Source organism: Pelophylax lessonae, assembly GCF_965119305.1.
Source record: "Pelophylax lessonae genome assembly, chromosome: 2".
In the NCBI taxonomy this organism is placed as follows: domain Eukaryota; kingdom Metazoa; phylum Chordata; class Amphibia; order Anura; family Ranidae; genus Pelophylax; species Pelophylax lessonae.
In genome coordinates this window covers 646,647,277-646,660,535 of record NC_138769.1, presented here as the reverse complement: position 1 = coordinate 646,660,535, position 13,259 = coordinate 646,647,277, and the positions used below count along the sequence as shown (strand labels likewise).

At 42.9% G+C, this 13,259-nt stretch overlaps 1 protein-coding gene across 1 annotated transcript in view; it reads left to right on the top strand.

The window, feature by feature from the left end:
* Positions 1-13,259, top strand: part of SUPT20H (SPT20 homolog, SAGA complex component) — a gene marked incomplete at its 5' end in the record, with an annotated part of 185,366 nt that overhangs the window by 126,665 nt on the left and 45,442 nt on the right. Inside the window, 3 exons of the mRNA XM_082248178.1 lie at positions 3,632-3,737; positions 6,848-7,003; positions 10,153-10,462. Of these exons, the coding sequence (XP_082104304.1) occupies positions 3,632-3,737; positions 6,848-7,003; positions 10,153-10,462 (572 nt within the window). The remainder of the gene's footprint in view (positions 1-3,631; positions 3,738-6,847; positions 7,004-10,152; positions 10,463-13,259) is intronic.

Genomic DNA, 13,259 nt, shown 5'->3' with positions numbered 1-13,259 from the left:
TTTGGAGAGTCCTTGGATGAGTTGATCAAAGGTTTAACGGGGAGTAAGAGTACTATTCTCCCCCAATCCTCAAAAGGAAGGCGCCCCGCAGTAAGCGGGGGCCCTCTTTCACGGCTCATAGGCGTTTTTTTTTTTTCGTGCCTCAGGGGCGCAAGAATAAAGTAAACTGTTCAGAGCCTCTGGAGGGAACAAGAAGGCTTGGTCGAATAAGCCCAAGACTAGCCAGTCTGGTTCGGCAGACAAATCCTCTTCAGCATGAAGGAGCCCCTTCACCCGATTCGGGGGTGGAGGGACATCTGCGTTACTTTTAGGAACCCTGGACATCTTTGATTCAGGACAAATGGGTTCACAAACTAAATCATTCAGGGTACAAGATCGAATTTTGGTCTCGCCCAGCAGACAGATTTCTGTATCCGGATTGCTTGAAGGATCTCAGGGGGCAGTACAGGATCTCCTTGCACAAGGAGTGATTTGTTCGCGTTCCTCAGTGGGAACGGTTTCAAGGTTTTTATTCAAACCTGTTTACGGTGCCTAGAAAGGAGGGCAAGGTGCGTCCAATTTTGGACCTCAAGTCACTGAACTGCTTTGTACGGGTGCAGAAGTTTTGGATGGAATTCATTCGGTCGGTGGTAGCATCTTTAAATCAAGGGGACTTTCTAGCCTCCGTCGATATCAAAGATGCGTATCTGCACATCTCTATATACGGGGGACATTAGAGGTATCTCCATTTTGCAGTGGTCGAGGAGCACTTTCAATTTGTGGCATTACCCTTTTGGTCAAGCCTCCGCTCCCAGAGTCTTCACAAAGGTTTTGGCTCCGGTGTTGGCTTTGCTCCGCAAAAGAGGGATTATGATTCTCGGATATCTGGACAATCTCCTGTTAAGAGCAAACTCACCCAACCTTGTTGGTGTGGACCTTCGAGGCGGTCCCATTTGCTCAATTTCATTCCAGGCCTCTGCAAAAGGAGATTCTTGTTAAGTGGAACAAGGATCCACAGTGCTTGGACAGAATATGTTTGAGCCGACTCACGAGGTCAATGCTCTCGTGGTGGCTTCTGTCGCCCGTTCTGAGCCAGGGCGAGTCCTTTCTACCGCTGTTGTGGATGGTGGTCACCACGGATGCCAGCCTATCGGGCTGGGGTGGAGTGCTGGACAATCTTTGTGCCCAGGGAGTCTGGTCGACAGAAGAGTCCTCTTTACCGATAAATGTCCTGAAACTCAGAGCAATCAAGCTTTGCCGGCTCCACTGGACGAATCAGCTACAAGGTTCCCCGGTTCAAATTCAATCCGACAATGCCACGGCTGTGGCCTACATCAATAACCAAGGGAGCACAAGGAGTGCCTGGGCGGCCTAGGAGGTGGCTGAGATTCTGACTTGGTCCAAGGAACATGTTCCTGCTCTTTCAGCAGTTCACATTCCAGGAGTGGAGAACTGGCAGGCGGATTACCTGAGTCGTCATGTTCTGGACCAAGGGGAATGGTCCCTGCATCCAGAAATATTTTATCTCCTGTGTGTCCGGTAGGGCACCCCAGAAATCGACCTGTTTGTGTCTCGTCTGAACAAGAAGGTACGACCCTCTGGCCGACACCACAGATGCATTGGTGGCTCCTTGGAGCCAGTATCGGCTGCTTTATGCCTTTCCTCCGATACAGCTGTGGTCGAGGTTCCTCCGCAGATTGGCGGTGGAAAAGGTGCCAGTAATTCTGGTGGCGCCAGACTGGCCTTGCCGATCTTGGTACGCAGACCTGGTAAAGATGGTCGTCAAGCCTCCCTAGCAGCTGCCTCTTACCTGATGTCTCAGGGGCCGATCTCTTCCTTCCTGCTTTACAGTCGCTGGTTTTAACGTCATGGCTTTTGAAGGCCAGGTGCCGAGAAACAGGGGTCTTTTTCAGTCTGTGATCCCTACCCTGCTGAGGGCTAGGAAAGCGACTTCCAGAAAAATGTATTATCCTACTTGGAAGATATTTCCTGGTGTGAATCGCAAAACTTGCACCCTCGCTTGTTTTCGGTTGCGAGGGTCTTGGCTTTCTAGCAGAAAGGAGTTGAGCAATGGTTGGCCTTGGGCACGATCAAGGGCCAAGTGTCGGCCTTAGCTATTTACTTCCAACGCCCGTTGGCAACTAATTCCTTGATCCACACCTTTATTCGTGGGGGTGCGTCATCTGGCTCCTCCGAGAAGATCCCCTTTGCCTCCGTGGGATCTGAATTTGGTTTTGTCTGTTCTTAAAAAGCCTCCTTTTGAGAATATCAGGGACATATCTCTGCCTTTGTTATCTCAGAAGGTTGCCTTTCTTTACTTTGCCTTGCCTTGCTTTTACTTCTGCCCGCAAAGTGTCTGAATTGACGGCGCTTTCCTGTCCGCCTTACTTGGTCATTCATAGAGATAAAGTGGTTCTCCGACCTAATCAGTCCTTTCTTCCTAAGGTGGTGTCTGATTTCCATTTAAATGAAGACATTGTTTTGCCTTCACTCTGTCCTAAGCCTAAGCATCCCAAGGAAATTGCCTTGCATTCTCTGGATGTGGTTAAGGCGATCAGGGTTTACCTGTTGGCCACGGAGCCTTTTAGGACATCAGATTCTCTTTTTGTCCTTACTGAGGGATCTCGTAAGGGTTTGGCTGCATCTGCTGCGACCATATCCAGATGGAATAGGCAGATGGTTGTTCAGGCTTATTCATTAAAGGATCAGGTTCCTCCTTTCCCTGTGAGAACGCATTCTACTAGAGCGCTGAGTGCCTCTTGGCCTTTTCATCATCAGGCATCTGTTGCTCAAGTGTGTAAGGTGGCAACTTGATCGTCAGTGCATACTTTTACAAAATTCTACAAGATTGATTTATTGGCATCTTCGGATGCCTCATATGGTAGCAAGGTTTTGCAGGCTGCTGTGTAAAGATACTTGTTTTTTTCTCTTTAAGGGGTCAAACTTTGTTTGTGGGTAAGCTCCTGTTACTGGTTGAGCTTTTTTCTTACCCAGTTGGCTACATTTTTAGCCTCGGAAATACGTTAACTGTTTTTTTGGTTGCGTTCTTCCCACCCCCTAATGCCTATACTGCTTTGGGATGTCCCAAGGGTAAAGAAGCATTGCTTTTGCGTCTGTCAATGGACGATAGAGAAAATTGGATTTTTGTAAGAACTTGCGGTAAAATCCTTTTCTCTGAAGTCCATTGACAGACACAGCACCCGCCCCTCTATTATGGGGATGGTTTGTGTCTTCTTTTCACTGCATGCTACGAAACTGATTTGAGAGCACAGTGTGTGGGGGGTTATGCCGAAAAGGACAGCCCCTATAGGTGTGTCACTGCCTAGTCTACTCCTGTAGATGGCGCATAACCCAAGGGTAAAGAAGCATTGCTGCTGCGTCTGTCAATGGACTTCAGAGAAAAGGATTTTACGGTAAGTTCTTCCAAAAATCCATTTTTTTCATATTTACTTGACTAAAAAAGAAACTATATATTTTTTTTCAAATTTACATTATTTAGACCTCGCTATAATATCAATAAATATGCACAGAATACTATATGTCCTTTTCTATTTATGATCATGTATAACTGTTTCTTACCTCTTTTATATGAGTGCATATATATATATATAACCCCCCCCCCATCATTTCTGTTTATATTATTGTTTTATAGGCGGACGGTATCACAGGTTCTATCCAGTCCTCTGTACTGGGGAAAGGTGTTAAACACCGGCCACCTCCCATTAAACTTCCTTCCAACTCTGGCAGTAATTCTTCAGGTATATTTCTCTTTATTTCCCTTTTTTTTTTAAAGCGTGATATTTTAGTTTTGGGTGAATATGTTGCACTGAATTCCCTCGTGGTTTCTTATATCTTTGTAGAACCCTGATAGTAAGATCTCTCCCTTTTGGATGGTATTATTTAACACAAACATACACACTGTAGAGATTCTTGTCCTTACTCCCCATTTCTCTGTAATGTCAAATTCAAACCGAAAAATCACAAAGTTTGCATGGGCACAACCAGGGCACCTTCGATAAATAGTTGACAGAGATGGCCTGTATTAAAAAATAATGCATTTGACACATGTGCCCTAAATTTTTTACTCTGTGGTGCCTATGTAAATGGCTTGTCCTAAAGCAGAACTCCAATTTCCCCAAAACAACAGATGCATTGTGCATATAAATGAATCACACCCCCAATATGAGTGTGTATGTAACTTACCTCCTTTAGCTAAATACAGCAGGTTTCTGTGTCTGTGAGGTCACTCTTCCTTCTGCTGAATTTCAAAGTTCTCTGACTTCCGGTTTCCTTGCTTTGCCAGTCCTGATACTTCAGGTCCCATCATGCTTTGAGCCTCTGTAATTTTAGGCTGGGCTATGGGAGTCATTAGGAGCAGCTGTGGAAGTTGATGTGGGCGGGTCCAAGGATTACTGTGGGCGTTTCTGGGTGGTGATTGAGGAAGAAATGGAATTGCGCTATCCGCACCCACACTCCATTCCTCTGTGCAGTAAATAGGGAAGAAGCAGGAAGTGGAACTTTAGTCAGAAAGCTAAATTGATTCTAAAGACAATTTTTCTATCGTTCATTGACAGACACAGCTCTGTATTCTTATTAACCATTGGGTTATGCTGCCTCCTACAGGAGTAGGACACTAGGCAGGAAAAATCTTTACAAGGCTTTGGGGAAGTCTCTGGGGGTATACACCCTCTCACTCTGCTATAGACATTCCGTTTTTTTCTGCCTAGTCAGGAGTAAGGATCTAGTTTCCTGCTTGGATTTCGGTCCTAGCATGTTTTTTCTTTTTACGTAAACAGGGAACCTTTTTGTCTAAAATTTGTTTTTTTGTTTTTTTTAAGCTAATTATGTTCCTGAGAGAACTACAATCAACAGCCGGACTGGGCGTCGGACTGGATATTCTAGATCCTTATGGTCTTCCAGTCTGGCCAGCAAGCGTGTGCCGGTCGCATCTCCGCGTTATTCCTCGCCATGAGATTGGCCCACTGGACACGGGCTGTCCCGTGAGTGGAACACCTCACCGGGACGCACACGGCCTGGCTTGGCTTGAGTCGCAGCGTATCCCTTGGCCATCAGCACCCCCACCCCAGATGGAGAGGTGGTCTGTCCAGAGTGGTGCCCACCCAAATATCGTTGGTATGGTGAGTAGTGTCCCCCCATATCCCTTGTGGTCTCGGGGTGATCGTGGGCCCCTCCCTGGGACGGTCAGACCTTCGGGTTACAGCGCAGTGACTTCTACGCAGGATCGAGGCAGAAGAGATTCCGGTCATCTTAGTGGCTCTGGACTGGCCTCACCGGGCTTGGTACGCTGATCTGGGGTGGCTGGTAATCAATGTTCCTTGAAAGCTTCCTCTTGGGGAGGATCTGCTGTCCCAAGGACCAAACCTCCATCCTGCTTTACAGTCGCTGGCTTTGACTGCTTGGCCGTTGAACGCCAGGTGCTGAAGGATAGAGGTTTATCTGAGTTGGTGATTCTAACGCTGTTAAAAGCAAGGAAATCTACTTCTAGGAAGATCTACCATTGTACATGGAAGACGTAGATTGCGTGGTGTGAGCCTTTTGAGATTCATCTTTGCTCCTTCTCAGTGGCTTTGATCTTGACCTTCCTTCAATGAGGGGTTGAACAGAAATTGGCCTTGAGTACCATCAAGGGCCAGGTGTCGGCTTTGGCGGTCTTCTTCCAACGACCCTTGGCCACACACTCCCTGGTGCATACCTTTTTTAGGGAGTCCGATCTTTGGTTCCTCCAGTGCAGTCTCCGTTGCTGCCTTGGGACCCTAATTTGATGTCCTCCAGAAGCCTCCCTTTGAGAATCTACGGGAGATTCCTTTGCTTACGCTGTCTCAGAAGGTGGCTTTTTTGTGGCTATCACCTCTGCGTGCAGGATGTCTGAACTGGTGGCGTTATCCTGTTGTTCACCTTACTTGGTGATTCACAGAGATAAGGTGTTTCTTCGCCCCTGTCCATCGTTCCTCCCAAAGGTTGTCTCTGATTTTCATTTGAATGAAGACATTGTGGTGTTTTTTGTTGAGCTCCTGTTGCCTGGTTGGCTACTGGGATTTTTTTTGCTGTTCCCAGAATCCCACCACTCATGTTTAACACTGCTTTGGGACATCCCAATGGTTAAGAAGATCAGGCGCTGTGTCGGTCAATGATTGAAAGAGAAAATTGGAATTTTGACTTACCGTAAAATCCATTTCTCTGATGTTCATTGATGGACACAGCACCCACCCCTCTGTGGAGTTGTAATTCTTCTGACACTGCTTGTAACAAAACTGAGTACCTATAGCAGAGAGAGGGAGTACAGTATACCCCCTGGGACTGCCCATAGGCGTAGGCAGATTCTTTTCCTGCCTAGTGTCCTACTCCTGAATGGGGCAGTATAACCCAATGGTTATGAAGCTCAGAAGCTGTGTCCGTCAATGAACATCAGAAAAATGGATTTTACGGTAAGTCAAAAACCCCCTTTTTTTTTTTTTTTTTTTTTTTTTAAACACAAATTTATTTAATTTTTTTTACTTCTCAAGTTATTTTAACTGACCTCATTTTCAGATTAAAGTTCATCGTTTGTACTGTATATAATAAACAGAATAGATACAGAAGTACCATCTTCTACAGCTGCTGCATTTACACAGCAACTCCCGGCTGTCATTTTGACAGCCAGTAATTGCTGGCAAGTGTAAGAGGGGTACGAGTTGCATCAGCGCAGAAGAAAAAGGCATGCTGCTCGTGTCTGGAGGACTTTGATAAAGTCCTTCTGGGCATGTATTACACACCCAGTGTCTTCAACTGGTTGAGAATTACTACTTTCATAGTATGTAGATGTTTTTAGTAAATTTTGTTTATTGCGATTTTATTCTTTTTTTTTCAGGTAATATATTTAGTCCCCTACAGGCGAGTGGCCATCTAAAATCTACAACCCCTCCTCCATCTAAACCACCAAGTATCTCTCGAAAACAGTCTGTGGACCTTAATCAAGTCAGCATGCTCTCACCATCTGCTATGTCACCAGCCAGCTCATCACAAAGTGAGTCACGCCCTAAATTCTCCATTAAATCTCCATAGGCCTTTGATGTTGAGGTCTTCAAGATTAAACCCTTCTTTCTAATGGATTGGTGGCACCAACGTGTATGCTTGTGTGTGCTTTAATGCTTGTAAAAGCCTTGTTGACTTGATAGCAATATGTTCTGTTAACTGTATGTATTTTGTGTTTTTTAATGTAATTGTCTTTTTTTTATTTTTTTTTATTTTGATATACGCTTATATATTTTGTTATTTCCTTTCACTGTATGCACCCTTTGTGTGTACGTATTTATAATGGAAAATGGCTAGAATGACTTGTGTTTTTATGCTTTAAAAACAAATGCAATGCAAACCAGGTATTCAGTGTGATGAAAGGAAGTGTATTTTTTTAATTTTTTTTTTTTCAATTTCTTTTTTTTTTTTTTTGGATTAGAATTTTAGAAGCTGCTGATTTTAAAGAGAAAATAAGCTAAGCGTTCTTGTTTTTTGTATGTGTAAAACCTCACAGCATGTCAAATAGTTGACAAAAACCAAGTATTGGCTTTTTGAACTATATTTACTTTATATAATTTTTATGTTTTTAATATATATATATATATTTAATATTGCCTCACAGGTATTAAACTTTGAGTACATCAAAGCTGCTGGATTGTGCAAAATGACTACAGGTCATTGCAATGTCCATACATATATATTTTTTAAATACTTTGGTTGCATTGAAGTCAGCCAAGCCTTTGTAATGCTGTGTGTTGCAGGCAAGATTGGTTTTAAATGAGACCTATTAATGGGTTTAAAGAGCAAGACCACCCAAACCTGATGACTCAGTAATGTATGGATACAGTTAGGTTTTGCCATCTTGTGGGTTTATCACATTCAAAGACCATAGCAGAAGTTCCCTCCTATTACCTCAACATCACCCCTCTCCATGACAGTATATAGTTGTGTCCTGTTTCAGTTTATAAAGAAATGTTGTCAAACAGCTGCTTCTAGTTTCTCCATTGAATCAGTAGGAAAAGTGACCATTTGGCTTAATTGAGAAATGTTAAGTCCCAGATGCAAGGCATAGCTGTGATGTCATGGAACTCCATTAGGACCAATTTTGGCGGGGTTAGTTTTCCTGTTTTTGACATGCATTTGGGACCAACCTCAAACAGCATAATTGTATTAACTTTAAGGCTCCATTCACACCTGGGCGTTTTTGAGCGTTTTTCAGCTCCAAAAACGCTAAAAAAAAAAAACGTTACAAAACGCCCAACAAGTAAAACCCCATTCATTTAAATGGCCCCTGTTCACATCTGAGCATCTAACGCCTGAAGCAAAACGCCTGTAGCTGAAAAAAGTACATGAGCTTCTTTTTGGGCTGATTACCAGCGTTTTTGATAGATGTCAATGCCTGCCTCTAAAAACGCCTGAAAAAAACGCCTGAAAATCACGCGAAAACGCTACGCTCAAGTGTGATTGCAGCCTAATTGAACAGGGCACATGGTAGTTCAGGGGTTATGTTCCGCCTGCTTTGCGTTGTGCTGTGTTCAACTGCAGTATGCCCTATTGTGGTGCATTTGACGTGCAGGCAAAGTAGATCAAACCAAATACAGCATTTTCTTTAAAAAGCTGTGCTTTTCATTTAAATCCATGCATGTGGTTAAATAGAAAATGCAGCACTTGTCTAGAATGCCCATCGACATAATCCTTTAGAGGGGTAATGCTTATTTGAAGCTAATATACATACCTGATAGAACCCAAAGGTGTTCAACACAAAACTTGGATATCAGTGTTTGGTGGGCTTCTATTGTAAAGCCCAATTGAATGTTCAGTTTACAGCAGCTAAATACTTTCCAGCTTTATCAAAATAAAAGGCATTCGCACTTCACAGTCTACAATTTGCTTTAAGAAAAAAAGCAAAAAAAAAAAAGCAGCCACACACTGAGTGCTAAAGTCAGTTCACTGACAGCATGCTGTAGAGAATGACCTTCGCACTCTGTTTAGAAGCAGTGATCTCTGCAGAATATTGCATCGCTCCCCCCTTCATCAGAACTATAGCTGTGCTTCTCTAGCTTCCTGCTAATCGGAGAGCTCTAGCTCAGACTAATGCCCCGTACACACGCGTCGATAGTTGGCCGTGAATTTTCGACCAACGTCCGAACGGCCGATTTTCGGGTTGTTAGTATGATGCTTTCGACAACCGACTCCGACTTTTCGGCCGAAAAAAATCTGGTGTGCAGGCTATAAAATTTTTGTTGGCCGTCAACACAACGGCCGATTTTCCGTCAGTCAGTACAGATTTCGGCAGACAAAAATCTGATGAGCAAGACTGGGCATGCTCAGAGAAGAAAAAACACACGGAAAGTAAACCAGCACATGACATCACTTCTGAAGTTGATTTTTGTTGGCCGAGAAAATTCGTGTGCAGTCTAGGCACATTCCAACCAACACAACAACACTGGACAAAAGACGGCCGATCGGTCGGCTGATAATCGTTGCGTGTGTACGAGGCATTAATAGGAAGAATAGACCCTTGCTTCCACTCAGAGCAAGGGTCCCTCTTAGTAGCATGTTGCCAGGGATAGGTTTTCCTACTCAGTCTGTGGCTGCTTTGTAATGAAAACAAATTGTAAGACTCTGTACACCTTTTTGTTTTAAATCCATCTGCAATGTATTTGGCTGATTTAAACTGAAAGTTCAGGTAGGCTTTTATTGTTGCCTGTGTCTGGGTTTGGAAAAAGCTGCATTGATTGTTTGACAATGATTTTTAAAGCGAGAAATACAAACATGTTAATATTTAAAAAAAAAAAAAAAAAAAAAAGTTTTTGTTTGGAAAATGAGAATGTTTGCTTCAACTGCCGATATTTGGCTCGACTAACAAAGCATTATATTTCTGATTTGTTTTGCTATTAAATGGGTTTGAAGCATTTGCGACCTGTTAACGAGGTGTTTTCTTTTCGTCTTTTTGTAGCAAGTCTGTGTTGTCTTGCCTTTGTGAAACAAATGTGTCACATCTTTGAAGCTCTTACTTATTAATCATTCTATATTAATCTTCATCACTATTTTTTATTAAGCATGGTCATTTTTATTATTTTTTAAGAATTTTTTTCTCACTTTTTTTAAACAAATGTGTTTTTGTACTAGTGCTCTTTTATTTTTCTCAACGAGCAGGATCTGGAACACCCAAACCATCTACTCCTACACCAACCAACACCCCATCATCGACACCGCATCCACCTGATGTTTCCAGCTCTGCTCCTATCACTCCTTCTGTCACCCCCACACCCCAAGACTCGAGCTTTAGTTCACAGCAGCCTACATTGATAGCCCCTTTTGCTCAGCAGCAAATGTCTCTGAGTCAGGGGTTACCTGTAATGACCATTCCACTGTCTACCATGGTAACATCTATTACTACTGGAACTGCCTCCACCCAAGTTATGACAAATCCTGCTGGACTTAATATCATCAATGTAGTTGGATGGTAAGTTCCCTTCATCTTGACACTCTGCAGCTTTTGCATCCCTTTAACAGATCAGGTTCTGTGCTCTGCATTGTTTTTCTTCAAATATATTTTTTATTTATTTAGGAAAAAGTGGATAAATTCTTTGGTTTCAGACGCATGTGTGCTGCTTAGAATTACCTATCAGATTTTAGAGATTATATTCTTACTGTCAGCTGGAAATTGGATAATTTAAGCGCTACAGACACTTTCTTCTTTCCAGCTTTTACGAACTTCACAGTGGTCTTCGGGTCTGTGGTTGGGGTTAAGAAGTGTTATGGTACAACATTTAACTTTACTTATTACTCTTGCTTTTGTTGATAATGTGACAAGAATTTTATGATTTCAGTCTTGACTTGCTAAAATGACAGAAGTTCGGTGTGATATTTTTCACATTAGGACACCTAGGCCATAAAAAATGTTTCCTCTTTATTTACATTTTGTCCTGGCTGTAGTTTTTTTCACATCAAGAGGACCATTGGGTTTCAAATAAACAAATTTTGAGAAGGTCTTGTAGGACAAGTAGTCTAAAGGTTATTTAATGCCGAGTCATTTGACCACTACTGTTATAAATCCCAATGTCAAATTCTTAAATGTGACCCTTTCCTTTGCCCATGCAGGGCAAGGTAAAAGATCGTAAAGCACCCCCTTTCCTAAGGCTGCATATACTCTCCTTTCCCTCTCTCCACCACTGCTCTGTTCAGTCCTGCCAGGAGTGAAATGAAATACTTGGGTAGGAGTGAACACGTGATTTACTCCACCTCTCAGCTGATGGGACCAATGGCTTACGATCAGCCTTCACCATCACAGGGAGGCAGGAAAGGAGCCCATAGTCCTGTGTAAGCTCTGACAAGGCAGTTTGGAGTTGCACTGGGATTTTATTCCTCAGTCCCAGTATATAAATTAAATGGTGTAGGGTTAAGGAAATGTGAGTGTCAGCTGCTTGGGAGGTGAGGAAGATAAAGCTGAACTCCAGGCAACATAAATACTGTCCAGATTCATATGCTATGTGAATTCTTTCACATGTGTGGACCGATCGGGTCCACCTGTCAGTTTTTCAGGCAAACCTGATTGGACCCCCCATTCTACTCTATGGAGTGGTGACATGTGTCTGTTTACACCCACTGACGTCCAATCCGATCAGTTAAAAACAGTCTGTCTAGCGGATTGGATGGCAGTAGAGTGTAAACAGATTACATCTATTTACGTAGAACTGCCCATAGAGGAGAGTGGGCCTTGTCTGTGTCCGCTCTGCATAAGCAGACGTGGACCAGTGAACAAATCCCCTGCTGAGCAAGCGGACTTCTAGCAGCTCCCTGCCCCATGTGGAAGGGGCCTTATGTTTTGGTTTCCTTAAAATATTTCTTTGAAATCTGTGCATTAATCCAGCATGAAACACCTGGACTGTGATGAGGACCAGTTTCCCTATCTCCTTGTGCAGCTTGACTGGTTTTGTAACCTCCCCCCTGTAGTTTTTAGAGTTCATCTTTAACCACTTAAGCCCCGGAAGATTTTACCCCCTTCCTGACCAGGGGGTATTTTGCGATTCGGCACTGCGTGACTTTAACGGACAATTGCGCGGTCGTGCGACGCTGTTCCTAAACAAATTTGACGTCCTTTTTTTCCCACAAACAGAGCTTTCTTTTAATGGTATTTGATCACCTGTGCGATTTTTTGATCATGCGCTATAAACAAAAAAAGAGCGTCAATTTTGCAAAAATAACTATTTTTCACATTTTATTTATATGAAATTCCCAAAAAAAATGTAAAAATCAAAATTGTTTAACATTTTCGGCCAATTTGTTTTATGCTACATATGTTTGGTAAAAAAAATCACAAAAATCGTATTTTGATTGGTTTGCGCAAAAGTTATTGCGTTTACTAACAAAGGGAAAGATTTTTGTCATTTTTGTTGTTTTTTTTTTTTAAACGCGTAATGGCGGCTCACACGCGCGGGGGGATCCGTGACCGCGCGGGAGCGCGCCTCCGGCGGCACGCGCTCGCTCCCCAGAGCCTCACAGGCTAGTGACGTACCGGTACGTCACTTTGCCTGTGAGGGGCTGACCGCCACAGTATATGTACTTGCGGCGGTCGGCAAGTGGTTAAACAAACATTTTATTTTGCCATACATGGGCAGAGTTATACATGGGCAGAGTAAAGGGTCAGTTATACACTGTAGCCTAAATTGATAAATGCTATCACAGGCCCCTAGTTCTGTTTTCTGGATTGAGGTTGAGGACTAAGTATAAGTTCAGTAAACATTTCAAGCAGACAGGCCTCCAAGGACCAATGTCTTGCCTCAGGAGCACTTTTTCTAGGGCTGAGACTTGTTTAAGACTTACAGCATTCCCCTAAATGTATTGCCAGCATTCCCCTAAATGTATTGCCAAGTTGCGTTCAATGAAGGAAACATTTTATATAATAGCATTTAAAGGAAATGGCTATTGATTTAGCGCGCAGCAGCGTATCGTGGTCATAGTTTTAACAATCATAACCAAGACATTGATTATTAACAATACTGAACTTATTTGTATTATCTTCAGAAAGATGAAAAGTTCACATATAATGTCCCATGTTGTGTCGGGGAGGTATAAGTGACTTGGCACTTTGGGACAATTCTGAGACAATGCAAACTCTTCTAATTTTTCTTCCTTAGGCTTCTGTGGATTTGTGTTATACAGCAGTGCAGTACATTGTCATCAATAAAACTTACATTGCTTTTCTTTTCTCTGGTCTTATTTTTCTGCAACTTTTAGAACTCTTGAGTATCTTTTCTTCT